At 44.1% G+C, this 26684-nt stretch overlaps 1 protein-coding gene across 5 annotated transcripts in view; it reads left to right on the forward strand.

Moving 5' to 3' along the window:
- Window positions 1-26684, forward strand: part of SYT7 (synaptotagmin 7) — a 542375-nt gene that overhangs the window by 226648 nt on the left and 289043 nt on the right. For all 5 annotated transcript variants that reach the window (XM_069740295.1, XM_069740293.1, XM_069740294.1 and 2 more), the window contains exon 2: window positions 16435-16538. In XM_069740295.1, the coding sequence (XP_069596396.1) occupies window positions 16435-16538 (104 nt within the window). The remainder of the gene's footprint in view (window positions 1-16434; window positions 16539-26684) is intronic.

Here is a 26684-nt window from a genome sequence, read left to right on the forward strand (position 1 = left end):
AAAACCTGCTAACAGATTCCCTTTAATTTACACTGTGGGATACATATCCTAAACGGTCAAGTGAATCACAAAGGTGAAATGTAGTGTAACTTAGGGAATCCACAACTCAATAATCCATAATATGATTATTTATATTAGTAACAGAACCTCATATTTAGCTGTTCTCAGTGGCCCAGAAGGGGATGGTCTCCAGCACCAGACTAGTCCATACTCTGTGTACCACATCCCGACCACAGACTGTCTGCCCTGGAAGTCTCCTGGGATATCCTTCTCTGATACAGGCGCTGTGAGCTGAACTGACACTTCTCATATCTAGCTGTATCATAATTAGACTGTACAGAATATCATCTAAATGAATTTCCAATGCCACACAGTTCAGGGTTGCAGATTTTATTCACCCGCAGCTCATTTGCTGGCCCATCAGCTGTCCTTCCACTACTGGCCGTAGGATGCTAATGGCCGAACCTATGGGTTAGCGACACCGACCTTGAGTTTCAATCTACTTCTAGAGATAGTAATTAAGTTAATAATAATATATTCTGCTTAACCCTGCTGTTGTCTTTGGTCAAAAACGACCGACCTTGAACTTCAATATTCTTTAAAATATTCAAGATGCGGCTCTGAAACCCGTGGCCGACCGACCCATCCTCATTTAAGTCAATCAACCACAAGTTTCAGAACCGCATCTTGAACACCCCAAAAAATACCAAAGTTCAAAATCAGTCTCCCCAGACCGAAGACAACAGCAGGGGTACCCATTGGATACATATTACTCATGATCAAATACTCATATGCAGGTTTTGCCAGTGGTAACAATGATGGCGGAAGCAGCCAAAACCAAAATGAAGGGTCTTCTTGAGCCTTAGTTTGTGAGAGTAGTCGGAGCAAATGCTGGTTTGTGAACATGGCACCTTCAGATGACTACTCCTCCCAGACTAAAGTAATAAGTGCTAGTTTTTTATACATGTGCCACTATACCTATGCCTGACTGCATGCAAGTGTCGTTCTTGGCCTGCTGATATAAGTATGGTAAGGTAGGCAATTAATTCCTTACCGACACATGATGTATAGTTACGTCATATGCGGTCTCCCTGAATTTGATGCTGGCTCGCAAACTGAGCCCGCATCTTTCCAGGCAGATGATGGCTGATTTATTCAGCCATCATCTGCCTCTAACAACCGTGGGTGGAACGGTGCGAAATTTTACTGACTCGGAGAATCTTATTGCCTAGTATTTTTTTAAAAAATGCAGCGCTGTAAATAAGAACTAAAAAACAAAAATGCGGAATTGCGGGGATAATTTAGCAATTTCGCCACACTTGGAAGTTTTTTTTCCAGCTTTCCAGTAGATTACATGATAAAACGGATGGTGTCATTCAAATGTACAACTTGTCCAACACAAAAAAAAACAAGCCCTCTTATGGCTATGTTAATGGAAAAATAAAAAAAAATATTGGGAGGGAAAATGAAAGCACAAAAATGAAAAAAAAAAATTGCCCGGTCCTTAAGGGGTTAAACTTGGCACTGCTATTTATCAGTCTTCTTAATGAAGAATTGATTTTGATCGCAGCCTACACTTTACCAGGTGCTTCAGATGATCCAGTGGGCAGGAGACAAAATCCCTTACGACAAGCCCATGTCACCTTCAGTTTGCAAGTGATGTTTGACAGCAGTCAAATGCGCCACCTCCGCACACATGTGCCCAGGGACTTGTGGAATACAAGGGATTTTTTTCTTGCTATTTATACCATTCTAGATTTGTTAGTATTCCTGCCCCATAAAACCACAAGCTCCACACAGATCAGTTGAAAACACTGATTAATAGCAATCGGTAACGTATAGAAGGGTTTAGTCATCTCTACACCACAGGTTTGTCGTCCAAATAATATTTGGGACTGGAACAAATTTATTGAGGCTGAGCGCAATACCAGACACAGACTATGAGCAAGAGGGGCGCCGTTTCTGGAAACAAGGAATAGCTGCCTTCTAAAAGAAGCAAAACCCAATAAAGGGGGTTGATTTAATTTAAATAAAGTTCTCTAAGGATTTAGCTTAAAAAAAAAACTAAGGCCTTATTCACATGTAGGGATGTGGACTGTCTTACTCTGTTCCTGCCCCTGAAGACAACGACCACGCTGTGTAAATAGTGTCATGCGGTTTTACCTGTAAGGGCTCATACTCACTTGCGAGAAACTCGGATGAGTCTCGCCCGGCAATACCCGAGACTGCACTGGCACAGAGGAGCAGAGCGTGCGGCTGCATGCATTCCTACGCGGCCGCACACTGCGATCTGAGTGCCGGCAGCAGCGCCGAGTATTGCCGTACGAGACTCATCCGAGATTCGCGCAAGTGAGTATGAGCCTTAATAATGACATGTGTCTCATGTAATGTACAACATAGAGTCATGTAAAGTGTTAATATATATTGTGAGTAGTGTATAGTATAGAATAACTATAGGATTAGTTTAGGATGGTATAAGCAAAGTTTATCTAGTAAATGATTTAGCAACAGCATAACGTCCCAATATTCAATTAAAAATGACAATGACATGATTTCCTATTTTGAAAACATTCATTTTACAAACACAACACAAAACATTGGACCTAATTATAAAAATGATAAAATCTTAGTTCCTAAAAGCAAAACATTAGGCGTCCCAAAAAAAAGGACATTGGTAGATAATGGGTTAATGACAGAACTAGCCCAGTGGGTGGGAACTAGTGTTGATGAAAAGAGGGGCACTTAGTTAGGGAAGAGCAGTGTGAAGGTGAAGTTCAGGTGTGGTGGGCTGCTAGGGACAGCATGTGTCACTTGTTCTAGGCAGTGGGAGGCCATAATGGGATCCCGAGCGATCGCTCCCCTCATGTCCAGAGCCCAAGGTCTGGTGTAAAGGCTGCCGGACACATCGTGTCCTCTGGTGTACAGTGGAAGATGGACAGGGATCCGCGTAGATGAAAGGTGATGGCCAGTCCCGGGTGCACTGCCGAGGTGGACAGGAAATCCATGAGGCTGACAGTCAGTGGGCTTGGAGGTAGTCCAGGACAAACGGGTGGCAGGGCTGAGGAGGCACTGTACTAAGAAAAGAAGAAATGTGAAGTGTTGTGCCCTGTCCCACTTGTCACCACCTGACAAACTGACTAGTAATGTTTGCCTGTTGTAAACCTGGCATCCACTGAATTTAGTGTGGCGGCTCCTGAGGACGGAGACCTGGAAGCAGTGGAGACCTGCGGCCTACAAGTGAGTGTGATGCCCTCACAACCTACAACACACTGGGACTGCGACACCGTTTGTAAAGTGCCCAAACGAGACCAGACAGCAGCTCTGTCATGACTACCGCTCTGCAGCACTTTCCACACATGTTCCATTTTCTCATACGAATTAGCTATCTGTGACTTTCACGGATAACACTCATACCTATGATATCCTTTAGGGCTGTGCACATGTCTGAATTTTTCCTCAGACTGAGTGGTCTGTGGAAAATATCCTAGATATGTCGGATATTGTTCCCAGGGTTGGATTAAAATTTAAGTGCAAGTCTATGGTTCATGAAAAAACTGGATCGCGTTCGAATATCATCCGAGAGCTCTGCCATTTTTACGGACTGTCAGAAAGCGGGGAAACTTTCTTTTTTTTTTCTACGTGCATGAGAAAAATTGTTGGCACATGGACCACACTGATCAAAGTCTGCTCAGAATAATTGGTTGTTTTTATCGTACGTGGAAAATATTAATGTCTGAATGAACCATTACGGATACTCATCTACTGGCCTCTGCCTGAATCCAGTGCACGCCATTCCATGGTCTGTGCTGACACTGGAAGAAGAGATGTCATAGTTCCACCAACCTCAGCCTGTGATTGGCTGCAGCAATCAGGTGCCTCAAGCAGCGCATTATCTGTAAAACATCCGATGTACTGCTCAACTTGCCTAACCGATGCAGCCAATCACAGCCTGCAGTAGTCCGGCTGCTGGTGACTAGGTCAGCAAGGACCATGAAACAGCTTGCGGTAGATTCAAGTGGGTTCCAGGAGAGAGGTATCAATTAGTTTATTTTTTCCAGATCCAAGTGTAACACCCCAGGAAACCGGTTGTTACAGTGGAGTTGCCTTCTTTTCGGGGAGGGTAATGCCATGCTTGGAGATAAGGAGGATTCCCTTTAACAGGTGTACGCATACATGCAACATGTTCTAATTCCAGGCCAGAAGGGGGAGCTCTGTATCCGTTTTCAGGGGAGCTTCCCTTGATATATATATATAAATATTCTGGCTTGGAGGAGGAGTTAGACAGTCTGTGAGCGGGAGAGGCAGGAGACAGTCTGTCAGAGAGACAGAGCAGAGAGGAGTGAGAGCAGAAAAACTGGGGCCATGCAGCCAAAGAGTGCTGCAGCTCCAGGCCAGAGAGGAGAAGCAGAGAGCGTTGCATTGATAACAAGTGCCAGACGGGAGAAGCACAGGAGAAGCAAGGAGCTGAAGGAGAGTTGCGATTGGGCTCCCTACAAGCTGAAGCGCAGGAACTAGGCACCGGGAGCCCGAGACTGTGTGCAACTGCATGTCCTACAGCAGAATTGGTGGGCAGAAGAATTCAGGTCATTCACACCCGAAGGTACAGCAACATACAGAGCCCGGAGTCGTGATAGAGACCCTGTAAAAAGGCTTGCGTTGCCTACCATGCGGGTACTGTCTTAGGACATGGAAAGAGAGGACCTTGTGTGGAGCCATGGGCAGCAAGGGACTCACCTCAAAGCGCAAGAAGGAAGGCTTTCTAACCAAACCTGGGAAAGGGATCCTTAATTGCTTCCAGGCCGGCTGGACCTCATCAACACCTGTTACCAGTACCCTGGACTGTGGCCGTAACCACCAGTAAACAGGTAAAGAGACTGCAATCTTGTGTCCTCTTATTATTTCTGGCACCACACCATCTTGGCCAAATACATCGGGAGCCCTGGGGAACCAGCTTCACCTGTGGGAAGCCATACCATCCCTGCTGCCACAACATCACCCCAGTGGACCCTTTTAAACAGCGTCGGTCACCTATGACCGAATACCACAGGTGGCGTCATGAACATTCTTATTTTCTAATCACACCTTTAAAGTCCTTTCCATTTAACTTGGACGCCCAGGGCCACGGACCGGGTCGCTGCAATCCTAACCACCCCTTTGATGATGACCAGACCCGGTACCAAGTAACCCCTAGGCCCAGGCGGGCGCTCCACAAGCCCTTGGGAAGCTGTTCTTTTTGCCTGGACAGCCCCTTTAAGAGTTAATTTCTTCACTTTAATAAATAATGCAGTTCATTTATTTCTCAGATAGATAATGTTGATAAGAAAATAGATTTCTAATTGAACATCTGACCATAGATCACAGACAAAGCAAACACCATCATCCACAGAACAAAACAAAAACTAATTTTACTGACACATCCGGACCATTCGGACAAATGACAGTCCAATCTAACACCTGAGGATCCGCCTGTCATCCCCGTGTCAGTTTCTTTAAATGGTGGTAAAGTTGCGTTAAGGATACGAGAGAGATTGTCATGTTTTATATAAACCCTAAGTGCAGGAGCACAGGAAATGCTTTAGTGGGTGCTCGAAATTTGCTGTAGAAGACAATGGTGTTAACGGAATGAATTTATTTACAGGCTTATCCTGTATTTATTAGACCACCCTCCCTGTGTGAACGGAGGCTTGGGATCAGAAGAAAATAATAGTATATCAAAGGCGGTTCATTTCTTTTTGAGCAGTAGGGGGCACGATTGTTAATCCAGTTTCATTGTACAGTTTTGAACTTGAAATCTATAAAAACTATTGAAAGCTGAGTTCTGATTATTTCTCGAGAATAAGAGATCATTTCTATAATAGAGTCTTGATTGTTGGTAGAAACTAGAGAATCAGGTCTACAAATGAGCCATTCATTGTATCCTGCGGAGTTTTTTGTATTTCCTAAAGTTTTCATGCAGTAGTGTTTAGGCACAAGCTCAGGTCCCTCCTGTTCCTGCAAAAGCTGCCGTGTCTTGTATTTGATTAAACATATTTCGCTCAGCGTGTAGAGGAAGGTAATTGTGCAAGGTACTGTATTTCTCCAAGTTGCTAACATGGCTAAATGTTAAAGGGGTATACATGGCAGAATGGAAGCAGACCAAATGTGATAATATAAATAAGCCCTCCTCCTATCAAAGTTTTTATCCTCTTAATATATTACGATCATCATGTTATTTAGCACAGTGTACTTACAATTGCTCATTTTGCCTTTCTACCCAGTTAATTCTTCTCTTTGCTCTATATAGAAACAGGAAGTCTCTTGTCCCTGCATTTATCATTCTCCTCTTCAATTCCTGTCCCAGCGGCTCCCTCCTCCCCCCTGCCACAGACTTTTCAGGGACTCATAACTTGTGCAGAGAAAATTGACCTCCTGTTTCTACGTAGAGTTTAGAAAGATTTAGCTAATCAGTTTTTAATCAAGGGATGTCATAGACCTAATGGAAAACAGAAGAATTAACCGTATAGAATTGCAAAATAAGAAATTGTAAATACACAGTGTTACAGTGGCATGTAAAAGTTTGTGCACCCTTGGTCAAGATTACTGTTATTGTAAGCAGTTAAGCAAGATGAAGATGGAATGAATGATTTCTAACAGGCCTAAAATTAAAGATGACACATATCCTTATCGCTTTAGGCTAAAAATATTTATATTTTTTTATCTTTTACATTTAAAAAATGCCAAAAAGGAAAATGGGGGTTCTGATTTGCCTCTCTAGCAATCCTATGAGCAGTTCCACCTCAACTTTTGCTTGGTCTTCTAGACCTTATCTTGACCTCCACTGATCCTATTACCTGACATATCTTAATTATATTTCGACCTAAGGAAAGGGCAACTTGAAAACATTTTGCCATCTTCTTATAGCCTTCTCCTTCTTTCTGGGCCTCCACCATTTTCATTTTCAGGGTGCTAGGCAGTTGCTTAGAAGAACCCATGGCTCCTTTTTTTGGCACAGGGTTGGAGGAGACCGTGTTTTTATAAAGCTGGGAACTTTGCATCACCTGGCCTTTACTAACGATGAACAAGCCATAACCCTGACAGGTTAATTAAGGTCTGATACCTTGGTCAAATTTATCTGAGCACACAAATCCAACTTTTGCATCGGTAAAAAGACTAATATATAATTTTTTTTGTTGCCTACAATACAAAGGAAATGTGTCATCTTTAACTTTAGGCCTTTTAGACAACATTTTATCTTCAACTTGCCTAAAGGTACCTTCACACTGAACAACTTAACAACGATAACGATAATGATCCGTGACGTTGCAGCGTCCTGGCTAGCGATCTCGTTGTGTTTGACACGCAGCAGCAACCAGGATCCTGCTGTGACATCGTTGGTCAGAGCTAGAAGGCCAGAACTTTATTTCGTCGCTGGATCACCCACTGATATCGCTGAATCGGCATGTGTGACGCCGATCCAGCGATGTCTTCACTTGTAAACAGGGTAAACATCGGGTTACTAAGCGCAGGGCCGCGCTTAGTAACCCGATATTTACCCTGGTTACCATTGTAAGTGTAAAAAAAAAAAAACACTACATACTTACATTCCGGTGTCTGTCGCGTCCCCCGGCGTCCGCTTCCCTGCACTCCTCCTGCATCCTGTGTCAGCGCCGACCGGCCGTAAAGCAGAGCACAGCGGTGACATCACCGCTCTGCTTTACGGCTGGCGCTTACACAGGATGCAGGAGGAGTGCAGGGAAGCGGACGCTGGGGACGTGACAGGCACCGGAATGTGAGTATGTGTTTTTTTTTTTTTTACATTTACAATGGTAACCAGGGTAAACATCGGGTTACTAAGCGCGGCCCTGCACTTAGTAACCCGATATTTACCCTGGTTACCCGGGGACTTTGGCATCGTTGGTCGCTGGAGAGAGCTGTCTGTGTGACAGCTCTCCAGCGACCACACAAGGACTTTCCAACGATCACGGCCAGGTCGTATCGCTGGTCGTGATCATTGGAAAGTTGCTGAGTGTGACGGTACCTTAACTGTTCACAATAACAGAAATTTTGACCAGGGGTGCCCAAACCTTTACATGCCGCTTTATATATTATGATTGCAATATATTAAGACGATAAAAACTTTCATGGGAGGAGGAGTGCTTCTTTAAAGTGGGGGATCATGATTTATGTAAATTATATCTGAAGATTTGGGTGTTTTTAATGGAATTGCACTCCCTGAAAACGATGGACCTCATGGTCCATGTTTGGGATACTCCTCTGTGTGCCGGAATGCAAAATTCTAGCCATAGATCTACAAGTATTACATGGACAGCTATACATCTACTAAAGTTGCTTAAAAGAGTGACTGTCCATAGCCTAAAGGGCTTGTCTGCATTTCAAAAAACCTGACCTGCACATCCAAACATAGACTGAGTGTGAACAGGTGCTGAACCCAGAGTCGCCAACTCGTACATAGTTAAATAAATAGGGCAGCACACTGCAGCGCCAAAACATGCAAACTTGAAAACACGAAATTTAAACTGCATTACTGCACTAGAAATATGAAAAATGAGAGCTTTAAGCGCATAAAAATGGCCAATTTTATGTGTACCTCGTAGCCACTTTACGGCATCTCTCTTATACGAGGTCCTACTCTAAACCTACCTCGCTGAGAATAAACGTCTCCATCTGAATGGGTACATGTGAAACCTCTCCTTGGACTCAAATTCTCTCTCACTGTGGAGGGGTATTAGACCTACTATAATTAAAACACCTGAAGCTAGGAGGCAGGGAGTGCACGACCAGAAAGCTAGAGAATACATTTCAAAAAACCTGATCTGCACATCCAAACATAGACTGAGTGTGAACAGGTGCTGAACCCAGAGTCGCCAACTCGTACATAGTTAAATAAATAGGGCAGCACACTGCAGCGCCAAAACATGCAAAGTTGAAAACACGAAATTTAAACTGCATTACTGCACTAGAAATATGAAAATGAGAGCTTTTAGCGCATAAAAATGGCCAATTTTATGTGTACCTCGTAGCCACTTTACGGCATCTCTCTTATACGAGGTCCTACTCTAAACCTACCTCGCTGAGAATAAACGTCTCCATCTGAATGGGTACATGTGAAACCTCTCCTTGGACTCAAATTCTCTCTCACTGTGGAGGGGTATTGGACCTACTATAATTAAAACACCTGAAGCTAGGAGGCAGGGAGTGCACGACCAGAAAGCTAGAGAATACATTTCAAAAAACCTGATCTGCACATCCAAACATAGACTGAGTGTGAACAGGTGCTGAACCCAGAGTCGCCAACTCGTACATAGTTAAATAAATAGGGCAGCACACTGCAGCGCCAAAACATGCAAAGTTGAAAACACGAAATTTAAACTGCATTACTGCACTAGAAATATGAAAATGAGAGCTTTTAGCGCATAAAAATGGCCAATTTTATGTGTACCTCGTAGCCACTTTACGGCATCTCTCTTATACGAGGTCCTACTCTAAACCTACCTCGCTGAGAATAAACGTCTCCATCTGAATGGGTACATGTGAAACCTCTCCTTGGACTCAAATTCTCTCTCACTGTGGAGGGGTATTGGACCTACTATAATTAAAACACCTGAAGCTAGGAGGCAGGGAGTGCACGACCAGAAGAGAATTTGAGAATTTGAGTCCAAGGAGAGGTTTCACATGTACCCATTCAGATGGAGACGTTTATTCTCAGCGAGGTAGGTTTAGAGTAGGACCTCGTATAAGAGAGATGCCGTAAAGTGGCTACGAGGTACACATAAAATTGGCCATTTTTATGCGCTAAAAGCTCTCATTTTTCATATTTCTAGTGCAGTAATGCAGTTTAAATTTCGTGTTTTCAACTTTGCATGTTTTGGCGCTGCAGTGTGCTGCCCTATTTATTTAACTAAAGGGCTTGTCTGGTCTTAAACTGTATGTCTGCAGTCATTCTTTGTTACTGCAGGCTTGTGAATCCTCACAACGTGCACTGTAAGGATTCTCTGGTGCCGGTCACATGCCAACTAGACGTGTGCTGCCTCTCTCAATGCAAGTGTACTGAGGGAGGCCAGACACAGTCTAGTCGGGATGTGGCATGGAGTATGCAATCACATGACTACTGGTGCCAGTAACAAAGAATCTTCACAGCACGCAGTGCCCACGCTGTGAGGATTCACAAGTCTGCAGTCACAAAGAGTGCACATATAGTGACTGTAGACTTGCAGTTTAAGATTGGACAACCCCTTTAACTGCAAAATTAGCTGTTTGCTGAGACTTGGACGTGCAGAGATCAATCTCCAGTCTAAAGAGTTTTTTTTTTGTGAAGTGACAGTACTTTCCGGATGTAGTCCACTCCACATTCATTCCTTCCCTACTGAGAAAGGCAAACTTCTCACCCCTCATAGAGGATAGGATTGATATAAGTCTCTATTCTACCTCACTGTACTTAAAGAAATTAACATGGATTAGAAAAAAGAGTCTGCGCAAACTCATGTAAATGAGCTATATCTACTATTGCAGCTCATCACAATTTAAAGGGGTCGTCCAGGATTCGGGCTCATTTCTGTAGTCACGCTATGTGACTGCAGACTTGTTAATCCTCACTGCATGCACAGTGTTAGTTGTTGGGATTCGCCAGGGGCGGGATCGGGCATTCCTGTGACTGAAAGTATGCAATATGCATAGTCCTGGCCACAATCCAACTAGAGGCAGTGCAAGTCTAGTCGGCATGTGACCACATGTACGCAGTCACATATTAGCACTCACGCTCTTGGCACCAGCAGCGGACTGTTCGCACCGTGAGGATTCACAAGTTTGCAGTCACATAGGGTGAATGCAAACTTGAACTCCAAACTTGGACAACCTTTTTAATTAAATAGGAATTGACTGCAATGCCAACCAAAGGCACAAGACCAGGGACAAGATACCTTTTCTTTAAAAAAAAAAAAAAAAAGCACACTATTTTTGTAATTCTGGACAACTCCCTTTACTCATGGGGCAGTTTCTGTCTTTCATAAATGTACTTACAATTGGAAGCTCCATGGAGGTTAAACAACCTATGGGTAATGGTGTACAGGTCATATTCTCCATGGCTCATGTAATAATCGGAGAACTGTGTCTATGGCTCTTGGTCTTTGCCCAAGCAGATGGCTTTACCCTGGCAGGTCAGGACAGCGGTTGCGCTGACCCTTACTGTGCACACATGCTGAAAGACCCACGTGAATCTCTGCTTCAGGGGGTCCACGTATGGGTGAAGCTGTTGCCTTCTTTTTGGACAAAAAATAAGGGTTAATTGTTTCATTGTTAATATGTTAGTTATAACAGACGTCAATAAAATATTTATAGCCATAAAATGCGCTCATCTGATAAATGCCGCCATCTCGTTTGCTGTCTTGGATCATTGGCCACTTGTTTAACATCGTTACGAAAGAATAATTTTAATGACATGCTTTTAAGAATATTCCTTGCGTTCTATCAAGTTTATGGCATGAGATGTTGTTCTCTAGAGTGAGGAGCAATTTATATATCATAGTGTATGAAGCTAAGCTTAAGAAGACAATGATTGATTAATAGAGGAGACAGTGGATGAGGAGTGGGAGGAGAGGAGGCAACATAAACATGTTAGATGGAGGAGAAGGAGAAGATTGCCATACAAGAGAGGAGTGGAGGTGGGAGATCACTGTGCGACTGAAGACAATACATGGTGGGGAGAGGCGCAAAGCATGGGGAGAAGGGGTGTGGAGGAAAGGGTGGAAGTGTCAGATGGGCAGAGAGCAGCTCAGGGAAGAGATGGAGGCAGCAGAATAAAAGGAGATATGAAGAGGGGAGGAAAAGGAGAGAGAAGATTGACAGGAGAGATCATTGAGAAAGAAAAGTGAGAGGAGAGAAAGAGAATATAGAGCAGAGATCATGGAAAAAGGAGGATAAGAGGCAAAATCAGAGAGAGATGAGAGATCATGGAGAGGACAGAATGAGAGGAGAGATCATGGAGAGCGGAGGATGAGGGTATGGGCACACAATGTCCGCTCTGGAAAAAGCACCTAGAAAATGTTCAAAAGAATGAGCATATGCATTTCTACGTAAGAATGACTTGCTGTTCATGTGTTCAGACCTTTGAGCTGCTTTTAACCTCTTCAGGTTTCCAAAGATGTCAAAAGCTTTAAAAAAAAATTACTTGTCTATTTTTCTGGCGGTTTCTGCTCTTTAATTTACTATAAAAGTCAATAGGAGAGTTCAAAAGACACCTAGTTGATGCCAGGTGTCTTTTGAGCGTTTTGCCAACGTTTTTGCTTAAAAACTACTAGCGGCTTCTACATTGTTGGTAGAGTTAAAATAACTTCCCGGAAAATGCCAGTGAAAAAAAAAGAGTTTACTGAAATGGTGTAAAATGCTGGCGCTCAAAAACCTAGAATAGAGAGAGAAAAGTTGCAGTGTGCAGAGTGATCCGTGGTGGAGAGCAAAGTGACGGGAGAAGAAAAGAACATTGAGAGAATCTAGAGCAGTTTCAGGAGGGAGATAAAAAGTCATGGAAGACAGATTAGAACAGAGTGACATAAGAGAGTAAAAAAAGAATTTGAAATGAAAGATGAATAGTCGTGTGAGAGGAGAGAGGAGTGTGAAAGAACAGCTGGAGACAACAGTGTGAAAGCAGAGAAGAGATGGAAACAGGAAAGTGAGAGGAGAGATGGAGAGCAGTGTGAGAAAAAGAGCTGGAAGTAATAATGTGAGCGGAGAGATGGAGAGCAGTGTGAGAAAAGAGATGGGAGTAATAATGTGAGCGGAGAGATGGAGAGCAGTGTGAGAAAAGAGATGGGAGTAATAATGTGAGAGGAGAGATGGAGAGCAGTGTGAGAAAAGAGATGGAAGTAATAATGTGAGCGGAGAGATGGAGAGCAGTGTGAGAAAAGAGATGGGAGTAATAATGTGAGTGGAGAGATGGAGAGCAGCGTGTGAAAAGAGATGGGAGTAATAATGTGAGTGGAGAGATGGAGAGCAGTGTGTGAAAAGTGTTATGACCTGGTGGTCAGGACAACAATGGACCTGGTGGTTAAGAGCACACGGAATGACCTGATAGTTACTGATAATATAGGACGAGCTCTGGGACGTGGGAACTCTGCTGACCGCAATCCCTAATCCTATCAACCACACTAGAAATAGCCGTAGATTGCTCCTAACGCTCCCTATGCAACTCGGCACAGCCTAAGGAACTAGCTAGCCCTAAAGATAGAAAAATAAAGCCTACCTTGCCTCAGAGAAATTCCCCAAAGGAAAAGGCAGCCCCCCACATATAATGACTGTGAGTAAAGGTGAAAATACAAACACAGAGATGAAATAGATTAAGCAAAGTGAGGCCCGACTTACTGAACAGACTAAGGATAGGAAAGGTAGCTTTGCGGTCTGCACAAAAACCTACAAAAAAACCACGCAGAGGGCGCAAAAAGACCCTCCGCACCGACTCACGGTGCGGATGCGCTCCCTCTGCGTCCCAGAGCTTCCAGCAAGCAAGACAACAATCAAAATAGCAAGCTGGACAGAAAAATAGCAAACCAGAGAAAAACAAGCAGTCACTTAGCTTCTGCTGGGAAGACAGGTCACAAGAACGATCCAGGAGTGAACTAGACCAATACTGGAACATTGACAGGTGGCATGGAGCAAAGATCTAAGTGGAGTTAAATAGAGCAGCAGCTAACAAATTAACCTCGTCACCTGTGGAAGGAAACTCCGAAACACCCACAGCCACCAGAGAAAGTCCATGGACAGAACCAGCCGAAGTACGATTCATGACCACAGGAGGGAGCCCGACAACAGAATTCACAACAGAAAAGAGATGGCAGTAATAATGAGAGAGGAGAGATGGAGAGCAGTGTGAGAAAAGAGATGGGAGTAATAATGTGAGAGGAGAGATGGAGAGCAGTGTGAGAAAAGAGATGGGACTAATAATGTGAGAGGAGAGATGGAGAGCAGTGTGAGAAAAGAGATGGGAGTAATAATGTGAGCGGAGAGATGGAGAGCAGTGTGAGAAAAGAGATGGGAGTAATAATGTGAGAGGAGAGATGGAGAGCAGTGTGAGAAAAGAGATGGGACTAATAATGTGAGCGGAGAGATGGAGAGCAGTGTGAGAAAATAGATGGGAGTAATAATGTGAGCGGAGAGATGGAGAGCAGTGTGAGAAAAGAGATGGGAGTAATAATGTGAGAGGAGAGATGGAGAGCAGTAATTTTTATAACAGCGCCGGCCACAGTTCCTCTATAACAGCGCCGGCCACAGTGCCTCCATAACAGTGCCGGCCACCGTGCCTCCATAACAACGCCAGCCACAGTTCCTCCATAACAGCGCCAATCACAGTTCCTCTATAACAGCGCCGGCCACAGTGCCTCCATAACAGCGCTGGCCACAGTGCGTCTATAACAGCGCCGGCCAAAGTTCCTCTATAACAGCGCCGGCCACAGTGCCTCTATAACAGCGCCGGCCACATTGCCTCTATAACAGCGCCAGCCACAGTGCCTCTATAACAGCGCCGGCCACATTGCCTCTATAACAGCGCCAGCCACAGTGCCTCTATAACAGCGCCGGCCACAGTTCCTCTATAACAGCGCCGGCCACAGTTCCTCTATAACAGCGCCGGCCAAAGTGCCTCCATAACAGTGCCGGCCACCGTGCCTCCATAACAACGCCAGCCACAGTTCCTCCATAACAGCGCCGGACACAGTGCCTCTATAACAGCGGCGGACACAGTTCCTCTATAACAGCGGCGGCCACAGTTCCTCTATAACAGCGCTGGACACAGTGCCTCTATAACAGCGCCGGACACAGTGCCTCTATAACAGCGCCAGTCACAGTTCCTCTATAACAGCGCTGGACACAGTGCCTCTATAACAGCACCGGCCACAGTTCCTCTATAACAGCGCCGGCCACAGTGCCTCCATTACAGCGCCGGCCACAGTGCCTCTATGACAGCGCCAGCCACAGTGCCTCTATAACAGCGCCGGCCACAGTTCCTCTATAACAGCGCCGGCCACAGTTCCTCTATAACAGCGCCGGCCACAGTGCCTCTATAACAGCTCCGGCCACAGTGCCTCTATAACAGCGCCGGCCACAGTGCCTCTATGACAGCGCCGGCCACAGTGCCTCCATTACAGCGCCAGCCACAGTGCCTCTATGACAGCGCCAGCCACAGTGCCTCCATCACAGCGCCGGCCACAGTTCCTCTATAACAGCGCCAGCCACAGTTCCTCTATAACAGCGCCGGCCACAGTTCCTCTATAACAGCGCCGGCCACAGTGCCTCCATAACAGCGCCAGCCACAGTGCCTCCATAACAGCGCCGGCCACAGTGCCTCTATAACAGCGCCGGTCACAATTGCTCTATAACAGCGCCAGCCACTGTGCCTCCATGACAGTGCCATGGCTTCTACAATAGTTTCATCCACAATCCCCTTACAACATACTGTAGTTCAGTTTTCCACTTGCTGAAATTCCATGTCAGCAGTGATTACATTTAAGTTGATAAGAACCTCAGCTTGGTGACACTTTTGACATGATCTGTGACATTGTGTCCGGGAGGATAGGAGTTGTAGTCTGCGCTGCTGTGCCAGATTCTAAAAATCCGAAAGATGTGATGAGGGATTAGACCTTCGGTTTATTCCAAACATGTTTTTGAAGTTGAACCAATTTCTTCTTCAGGAGAACCACAATATTGAAATAGAACATACCATGGACAAACCTAAATAGTTCAAAATTTCAAAAAAAAAAGAACCAAAATAAGTCGAACACAACCCTGAATGATACATGTGACTGAACATTTGTATGTATCAATAAAGTTTATGAAACAGAAAAAAGCTTATGTGCAAAAAAATGTATCCAGGAGCAGAAGATAAATGAGAGACGCAACGTTAGAGAGCGCGGAGAATACTCGGAGGGGGGCTGTAGTGTCACACGCCTCTTGCTTCCTAACAGGCCTCCAGCTGGCTCCTGTGTTACTCGGCCATATGTCTGCCCTGTTCCGTGTCTAATAAATATTCACAAAGCAGAGGGGGTACAGGGTCTTACAAATGGGCTGTTAACCTGTTCATGTGCTCAGTTTTTCGCCTGCATCATATTTTGCCCTTCGTTAATCATTGGCCAGTAGCAGCATCAGCCATCGAAAACTTGTTCTTTCACGGCACTAATATAGATTGGCAATGCAGACGAAGGATTCCTGCCGAATGATCAGGAACACTTTTGTTCCATTCAATCACAATCACGGGAATCATGTCAAGGTTAAATATGTTAGTTTTTCCCATTGCATCCTGCATTATCTGGTTTTCGTTCATTTTCGTTAATACGAGATCTCACAATTGCTGACATTTTCTCCGGCTCTTTTTCAGTCCCTATTTACCATCTTGTCTGTTATACTTTCTGTATATTTCAACCCAATCCTTCATTATCACTTTCTTTTCTCTCTCAGGAGCTCCAACCAGCGAGATAATTATAGTCTCCGGTGTCCTCGCCCTCAGCCTGAGTATCACTATTGTAATGTGTGGACTTTGCCAGTGGTGCCAGCGAAAACTGGTAAGTAAGCACTATCCGTCTTTATTCTTTTTCTTATTACTTCATGTTTGCAAATTATTTGATGAGTATGCATTCAAAAAAGATGATCAGAGATGACAGGAGGAGAAACCACATCATGTACATATTCCTCATCAGGTCTCTGATTATTTTTGTATTTTCAAGTGGAACTAGTGATTAGATAACAAATGAATCACTTACGGTACAAACCACATGGTAGTTAGGTGTGTGTCTATAAAGTGCAGTGATGGAAGTTGCCCTCAGCCCTTAGTGCCACCAGTATTTTAGCTTAAGAATGGCTCTGTGGATACTGTTGTATTGGCGACCAAGAGGTTCAAGTCGTGAATCTGGAGTCATGAAATCGATAAAGAGAACCCGAAGGAATACTACCTAGAAATCTCAAACCCATATTATCCTGGTGTGGAGACACAGGGGTCAGCGGGTGCTCTAGTCTGCTTGCTAGTGATGTCTCCATGACATCACATGGACCAGGGATCATTCCACTGAATGCCCGCTTTCCTTTAATGTGGGTATAATACTATTTAGACAACACAGGGTGAGGGTAAAATCCTGTGGCAGTATGTTATTGAACCATGAACAAATAATAACACATAGAACAGTCAGAGCAAATTACCCAAGATGGTGTAAAATTACAGCATCTCACCTTGACTTTCTGGGATTAAAGCAGCTGCGAATTCCAGGGCCGACTACCCCCCGCCTGTAGAATGCACAGAGTAGAGGTAACGACAAGCTTAGAAAGCTGACAGTCCATTGAGGTACAAGCTCAGGTGACCAGAGAGTCACAACCTAGCCTTTCTGAACATCTCCATAAAGCCAGGTGACCGGTGGGTCCCAATTGTGCCTTCGCCAAACGTATCTATGGGGCCAGGTGACCGATGGGTCCCAATCTTGGATTCTCCAAACATATCTATGGGTTCTGTGATGGTCAGTGGAGCAGATCTGTACTCTTTCAGCCGGGGCCATAGTCCTCTAAGCTGACATTCTTTGGAATGTCAAATTTGTGTCCCTTGGGATGGAGCCATGATGTCCTGGCTGCTGTAGAATGTTCCTGGCTGTGGTTTTGTAAAGGGTCTCTGGCTCTTTGGATCTCTTGTTACAGAGGTACATCCACCTTTATATAGTTCACAGCTGTTCTCCTTCAAGCCATCATCCAGAAGTCAAGAGGAAGGTGTGATGAGATTATCTTGCGTTGTTTAAGTATTTACTCAATTTGCATAGGTTTTCCTCCTCAGTTTTGAAAGTCAACAATCCACAGGGTCCTACACAATGGTCATTCAACCGATTATCAAACATTTATTGTTCAATTACCCTATGTCTCTGTCCTTCAAAGACAGCAGACAATGAGTTTGCAGCAAACGGCAACTCAAAAGTCACATTCAGGCTATTATGAACAATAGTCTGTGTTTCTTGACTAACCAAGGAACAAACACATACATTCAAAAGTCAACATAAAGGTAACAGTCTATGCCTCCTGGTTTACTGAAAATAGATGTCTGGATAATTAAGATTAAATGTTGTGTCGTCACACTTAGTATAAGTTTTTAACAAGAAGATCTTCATCGAGTACCTTCCTCAAAGATATCCTGGACTAGGCAACGCTTGGGAATGGAATTATTTCAAGCCAGAACCATTTAGTACTATTTTTTTTGATCCTACGTACTGTGTTTGGACTTATTCACATGCCCACGTTGCATCCGTCTTTTTTTCATGGATGCAACAAATACCCATTCTAACCTTTGCTGCTGTGTGTCCATGCAAAACACACGGAGACATGTCTGTTTTTTCCGGCATCACGGATAACAAGGGCCAATACAAATCTATGGGTCTCTGAAAAACACGTACAGCACACGGATGGCATTAGAGTACAATCTATGTTCTCTCCATGTTTAACATTGCGAAGTATAGGAGAGGCTATGTCATTTACTTATTACTTTATCCAACCCTAAAAAATACTGAGGTCAAAATAGACACACTGAAGACGGACAGATCCAAAACACTGATGACACTGTTACCGCTTTTTCACATACGTGTTTAAGCACTGTCGTGTGATTAAGGCCTTTCCTTGACCATGAAAACAATAGAATCCAGGAGGGTTATAATGGAACCCGTCTCTAGGAATTAATCCTCCAAACTACCAGCAACTCGTTTTGTATCTAAATTTTATATTAAAAAAATATCAAGGTGGGCAGTTCAGCATTACTCAACAAAAAAAAAAAAACCTTTCAAGGGACAGGATTTTTGCCACCTAATTGGAGAGAGGCACAAAGTTGAAGCAGAGACAATGATTCCAGTGATGAGTCACTTTCTGGGCTGCTTGCTGTAATTTTCTTTACTATTTTGTCAGCAGAACAGCAGTAGTTCTCCATATTCATGAGCTCTGTATAACCCCACCCAGATCATTTTCTGCCTATGCAGAGTGTATAGGGAAAGCAGCCAATCAGTGGTGTGGGCAGGTGTTACTAAGCATTGCATTCAGAGAAATGCTAGATTTGCAGCAAATAAAACAGGGATTTTATCAAAAATACAACACACAGCCAAGTAAGTGACACATCACTGAAATCACAGTCTCTGCCCATATGTCATGCTGAGGTAATAAAAACATGGTGTTAGATTCTTTTTAACTTACCCGAGATGAGTCTAGGGCTCTCTCGGGTAAGTTAAAAAGAATCAAGCACATTTGTGTTACACCGATAAAGTCAAGGTCAGTACCAGGACCCCTCTCTTCTGCATGTGCAGCTTACCACCAAACTTACTCATGAGCTAACCTGCAGAATGATAGAGATAGATAACTACTACTTCATCACTACATCATAGTATGTTAAGATGATAGAAACTCTTAATTATTATTTTAGCATTTTGTAAGTCTGAGAAAAATGTACATTTTACTGTTAGTTAACAAAAAAAATAAGAGTTCAACAAAGTTTTTTCTCTTCTCAAGGATCAGAATTCCCGAGATAAGCCGATATAAACAGTACTCAAGAGCACACGTGTGCAGATTTTCTTCAGTGCCGGCTTCATTTTGTGGTCATTGATTACAGTTATTTTTTATTTGTTCTCTGATTTGTAATAATGTAACATAGAGGACTTGTTACTAGTGAAAAACAAAATAGTCAGGCACATTGTAAAAATCCCTGAGCTCCCCTGATTCTGCTGTTCTTTTCCGTTTTATGCTGTGCTGCCCCATTGCAGAGATATTCACATTAGTTTCTTCTGAAGCACAGTATGTGAAATCTCTTCCTACAGTTCAACTGGGTGTTTTTCACAGTCTTCTCTGAGATCATGCACTTTCACCCTTCCCTCCAAGACTCTGGTCAATCACAGCTCGATAGGTGATTTTGCAGTTTCAGATCCTTCCGGACTGTGATTGGCAGAGTCTGGAAGGGAGGGGTGAAAGCACACGCGCCAGAAAAGACTGTGAAAAAACGCTCAGTTGGACAGTAAGCAAAGATTTCACATACAGCGTTCACAAACAAATAAATGTAATACAGTGGGGCAAAAAAGTATTTAGTCAGTCAGCAATAGTGCAAGTTCCACCACTTAAAAAGATGAGGGGCGTCTGTAATTTACATCATAGGTAGACCTCAACTATGGGAGACAAACTGAGAAAAAAAATCCAGAAAATCACATTGTCTGTTTTTTTAACATTTTATTTGCATATTATGGTGGAAAATAAGTATTTGGTCGGAAACAAACAATCAAGATTTCTGGCTCTCTCAGACCTGTAACTTCTTCTTTAAGAGTCTCCTCTTTCCTCCACTCATTACCTGTAGTAATGGCACCTGTTTAAACTTGTTATCAGTATAAAAAGACACCTGTGCACACCCTCAAACAGTCTGACTCCAAACTCCACTATGGTGAAGACCAAAGAGCTGTCAAAGGACACCAGAAACAAAATTGTAGCCCTGCACCAGGCTGGGAAGACTGAATCTGCAATAGCCAACCAGCTTGGAGTGAAGAAATCAACAGTGGAAGCAATAATTAGAAAATGGAAGACATACAAGACCACTGATAATCTCCCTCGATCTGGGGCTCCACGCAAAATCCCACCCCGTGGGGTCAGAATGATCACAAGAACGGTGAGCAAAAATCCCAGAACCACGCGGGGGGACCTAGTGAATGAACTGCAGAGAGCTGGGACCAATGTAACAAGGCCTACCATAAGTAACACACTACGCCACCATGGACTCAGATCCTGCAGTGCCAGACGTGTCCCACTGCTTAAGCCAGTACATGTCCGGGCCCTTCTGAAGTTTGCTAGAGAGCATTTGGATGATCCAGAGGAGTTTTGGGAGAATGTCCTATGGTCTGATGAAACCAAACGGGAATTGTTTGGTAGAAACACAACTTGTCGTGTTTGGAGGAAAAAGAATACTGAGTTGCATCCATCAAACACCATACCTACTGTAAAGCATGGTGGTGGAAACATCATGTTTTGGGGCTGTTTCTCTGCAAAGGGGCCAGGACGACTGATCCGGGCACATGAAAGAATGAATGGGGCCATGTATCGTGAGATTTTGAGTGCAAACCTCCTTCCATCAGCAAGGGCATTGAAGATGAAACGTGGCTGGGTCTTTCAACATGACAATGATCCAAATCACACCGCCAGGGCAACGAAGGAGTGGCTTCGTAAGAAGCATTTCAAGGTCCTGGAGTGGCCTAGCCAGTCTCCAGATCTCAACCCTATAGAAAACCTTTGGAGGGAGTTGAAAGTCCGTGTTGCCAAGCGAAAAGCCAAAAACAACACTGCTCTAGAGGAGATCTGCATGGAGGAATGGGCCAACATACCAACAACAATGTGTGGCAACCTTGTGAAGACTTACAGAAAACGTTTGACCTCTGTCATTGCCAACAAAGGATATATTACAAAGTATTGAGATGAAATTTTGTTTCTGACCAAATACTTATTTTCCACCATAATATGCAAATAAAATGTTAAAAAAAACAGACAATGTGATTTTCTGGATTTTTTTTTTTTCAGTTTGTCTCCCATAGTTGAGGTCTACCTATGATGTAAATTACAGACGCCTCTCATCTTTTTAAGTGGTGGAACTTGCACTATTGCTGACTGACTAAATACTTTTTTGCCCCACTGTATATCTGTATTGGAGCAATGTAGTGCAAAAAGGAAAAGGGTGGCAGAATTAGGGGAGCTCAGAGATTTATACAGAGTATGCAACTCCATTTTTTGAGCATGTGACAGGTCCTGTTTAATTATTTTTAGAAAAACAGGGCTTTTTTCTTATTAAAAAAAGCACAACACATGCACATTTATTTCATTAAAGTAAATGGGGCCGAGTTGACATGCAACATACAGCCTGCGGATAATTGTGGAACTGTTTGGAAAAAAGTGGTTATGGTTTTGTAATAATGGATAGCCTCTTTATGGGAACTTAAGGGAACTCTAGTGAAAAGGAGAAGATGGGCCATTTCTCTATATGCATCTTTTTCTCCTCAAATGTTAGTGCAGATAATTGATAATTGTAATTTATGGATCCGTCTAGAACTCCATGTGCCCTATGCAATGTCTTGTCTAATGGACAGTTATTCTCTCTAGAAGCATTGCTCTCTATCCCATCTAATAGGGACCATCCTATATAATCCAGAATGGAGGTATAGCTTGTAAGACCATCTGGCATCATCAGTGTATTACATGGTTCATCTGAATGTTCCCCTGTAGCTGCCACCGCAGAAAAATATCTGGTTGGTTGTCAACTGTCCTCGGCAGTACAGGCAGTGTGCCTGAAGTACTGGGAAATGGGCTGGTTGGGTTGTCTTCCATAATAAACTGTTTTGAATGATAAAATTAATTCTACATTTTGGAGGTCCCCAACGTGGTGATTGTCCTATTTACCATCCTTGGAAATAATGCCGAAGGCCAACTCTAGAAGGTAGCCCAAGATCCCGGCCGGTAGGACTGTCCATTCCTCCTGGACTTGATGACGCATGGCTGTGCTTGTGCCTTCTTGCCAAGAAGTAAAGTGAGCTTAATGGCTTCACATCTGTTCAAAGGAACGTAGGTAGATGCCTTTGCATTTTAATGCAAAATACTCCAGGGAAGGGATGGAAAAAAAATCAGAGGAATGATCCTCAGACATAAATGGAGCAAATATACGACTGCATTTTAATGACCGTCCTTCAACTTTTAATGTGCATTTATTCTGTGCCAGATTGTTTTTTTTTTATTGACTGAACCCTATCCTCTATATATTGGCTTATATTTTGCTAAAAATGTGAAAGTAATTGGAAGGTGATTTGGATTTTTTTTCTGAGAATCACCATGGAAACCACATTTGGTCCCATAGCTGGGTATTTCTTGGAGCCATAGCGAGAAGCTCCCAGGTCCTGGTGCAAAACTGAAACATACTATGCTGTATACAGATGTAGATGTAAGGGCAGCGCAATAAAGACCATATAAGTTCCGGAAAGGGCATTTCCTTCTACTTACTGGAGAGTAAATGTAACTTCTAGTGCCAGACAGCACAAATTGGGCCTTTTAAAGCTTGGTGAGTAGAGTCTTATGAAGAATAGTAATGCTGTTACTGCATCGGCGGTGTCGGTGATGGTGGTGGACATTTAGAAGCGGGAATATCACTGAAGTTCCATGAGTTCCATGAGTTCACCATAGCAAATGATTCTTAGGGCCCACAATTCATCCATACAGATGGCCATTGTGGTCTCTGTTGGTGTCAATGCAGTTCATCAATAACCTATGAGAGATTCTATGTGAATTATGCCATCAGAAATTGACCCTAGTGGAAAATGACTCCGAAAGTCACCTCAAAATGATTGTCTTCATCTAGACTTTTAAGGCCATGTTATATGAAAACCTCATATTTGGGTCAGAGCCTGGGGCCATTGAAGGACCCTCTAATGCGCTAGTCCAGTCACATATTCTCTGCTATGCTAGCCTCAGATGTTATCTGACAAAATTCTACATTATCTCATTTCCTTACTGCCTTTGCTATTTTCACAGATAGACTTGAATGCATCCAAATTAACATACATTTTTCACATACACACCTACAATTCAATCTCCTTTTTGTGTGATACATGTTTTCAGATTCTTCTTTTGCATATTTTAGAGATTCTAAATTCTAAATTGAATTTCTGCAGAATTTTAGGAAATTCGCTTCACCCGGTGAATTCAAACAGGTTGTAATTTGATATGAATCGGCAAAAAAAATGTCTGCGTCTATTCTACACAAATGGAGAAGGCCATAGCATCTGTCTGCCTGTCCATTATGTTCTATACTATTGTGCTACCACCAGTGCAGTGCAGAAGCCTGAACACAGCTGGGACTCACCTTCCTGTCCATTGTGGTCTATACTGTTCTGCTGCTGCCAGTGCCGAAGCCCTAACACAACCAGGCATCGCCTGACTGTCCATAATGTTATAAATATACGGTGCTACCGCTGGGGCGGCCAGTGCCAGTCCTACACACCTGGTCACCTCCTTGCCTTTCCCATAAAATTTTATACTGTGGAGCTGCTGTCGCTACCACTGCTGGTAGACAGCAACACACCTTCTGCAAACTCACTGTGTTTTATAGCTATGCTGCACTGCCGCTGTCATGGATGCGAATGCTGGCCTTATACAGCTGGACATCTTTGCCTTTGCCATCATATTCCATCCTGTGTGGCTGCTGTTGCTGCATCTGTCCCTGCCTGTCATGCATCTCCTGCCAGACCATTATGTATTGGTGGCACCCCAGGAGTCAGGTACCACAGTAGTGCTACCTTCCTCTCGGGGAGGGTAGTGCTATGCCTAGAAACAAGAGGGATTCCTTTGGCAGGTAAGCTGTACACACAATACATTCTAACTCCAGGCCAAAAGGGGGAGCTCAAAACCCTGTTTTGAGGGAACTTCCCTGATATCCATCCTGGTCTGGAGGAGGAGTTAGTTTAGTCTGGAGCAGACAGTGAAGGGAAAGGAACAGAGGAGAGATTAGGAGCTCAGGGAGGCTGCGAATGGGCTTCCTGTGAGCCAGAGCACAGAAACCGGGTACCGGGAGCCCGAGGTCGTGGGAGACTATAAGTCACGAGACAGAACCGGAGGGCATAGGACTATATGTAAACTGCCCATACAACGCTTGTGGTACAGCAGCATTCTGGAGCCTGGAGTCACCATGCCGAGACCCCAGAAGGAACGGCTCAAGCTGCCTTCCATACAGGTACTGTCCCAGGACAGGGAAGAACAAGGACCTTGTGAAGACACTTCAGGTAGCAAGGGACTAATAGTGAGCGCAAAGTGGAAGGCTCCCAACCTGACCTGCCAAGGGGATTTCCACTTGTTTCCAGGCTGCCTGGGCTCCTTCTGTACCTGTTGCCGGTACCCTGGACTGTGGCCTGCTACTAACCGTAAACCAGGTAAAGACTGCAACCCTGAGTCCACTGTTATTTACCGGCCACACATCATCCCTGCCATACACCTTTGGAGCCCTTGAGACCCCGCTTCACCTGTGGGAAGCGTCTCCATCTAGCCGCCATACCATCACCCTTGAGGATCCCTTTAAGCGGCATCGGTCTTCACTGACCGAACACCACAGGTGGCATTACAAACAATAGACTTTATTCACAAATCCCCTTAGAATTCCCCTTTAAATGGGCAACCAGGGCCACGGACCGGGTTGCAGCCACAGTGACATTCCCTTTAAGAGCGACCGGACCCGGTGCCAAGTACCCCAGGCCCTGGCGGGCAACGCATATTAGAGCTATATTGTTGCTGTTAGGGATGCCAATGCTGGCCCTATCACAGCCAAACATCTCCGTGCCTTTCCTATCATATTTTATACTGTGTGATTGTTGCTTCTGCTGTCAATGTCACAGCTGGTAGGCAGCTTGTTGTGCTCTCACTTGAGAGTGATTACAAGTTTACCTTAGCATAACATACATAGGTATCACTCATCTCTGAACAGGCAGTATCCAGGAAGGGCAGTACAGTTGAAATTACAGTGCTGTGAGAAGAGGAGATCCGATCTGATAGAAGAGTTTGTAATGTGATCATACTAAACTCAGTTGTGTTGCCCCTTCCTGCACATCAACTTTAACAAAAAGGTGTTTGTCATTTGTCCTCTAATCTCCCAGCACTTTGTAATCATACAGGAGGTTAGACCAGGAAATCAGAGCTATATCCTTACATCTCATACACAGAAAAACCTAAGCTATGGTGGAGGCGTGTTCTTTTTCTGCTGTGTTGCCGCCTGCTTATGATTGGACAACTCCTATAGGTGGAGAAAGTACACGCCCCCAGTAAAAACTATATAATAATAAGCATTTTGACTTTATTAAAGTTGACTTATCGACATGGAATGCTTTGATAGCTCCATAAACAAGAGGCAAAATTATTATTATTATTATACATTTTTATAGCGCCATTTATTCCATGGCGCTTTACATGTGAACGGGGCAAATATAGACAAGTACAATAAACATGAGTAAAACAAGGCACACACAAGTACAGGAGGAGAGAGGACCCTGCCCGCGAGGGCTCACAGTCTACAGGGGATGGGTGAGGATACATTAGGAGAGGGTAGAGCTGGTCATGCGGCGGTTCAGTAGACTGGGGATCACCTCAGGTTGTAGGCTTGTCGGAAGAGGTGGGTCTTCAGGTTCCTTTTGAAGGTTTCCATGGTAGGGAAGAGCCTGATGTGTTGGGGTAGAGAGTTCCAGAGTATAGGGGAAGCACGAGAGAAGTCTTGGATGCGGTTGTGGGAGGAAGAGATGAGAAAGGAGTAGAGACGGAGATCATGAGACGATCAAAGGTTGCGTGTAGGTAGGTAACGGGAGACCATATCACAGATGTATGGAGGAGTCAGGTTGTCAATGGCTCTGTATGTCATTGTTAGTGTTTTGAACTGTAGCCCCTGGGCAATAGGAAGCCAGTGAAGGGCCTGGCAGAGAGGAGAGGCTGGGGAGTAACGGGGAGACAGGTGGATTAGTTGGGCAGCAGAGTTTAGGTTGGATTGGAGTGGTGCCAGAGTGCTAGAGGGGAGGCCAAAGAGTAGGAGGTTGCAGTAGTCGAGGCGGGAGATGATAAGGGCATGTACTAGTGTTTTTGTGGTTTCATGGTCAAGGAATGCACGGATCCGGGAAATGTTTTTTGAGTTGGAATCGGCAAGAGGAGGCAAG

Source organism: Ranitomeya imitator, chromosome 9 (genome assembly GCF_032444005.1).
Source record: "Ranitomeya imitator isolate aRanImi1 chromosome 9, aRanImi1.pri, whole genome shotgun sequence".
NCBI lineage: Eukaryota > Metazoa > Chordata > Amphibia > Anura > Dendrobatidae > Ranitomeya > Ranitomeya imitator.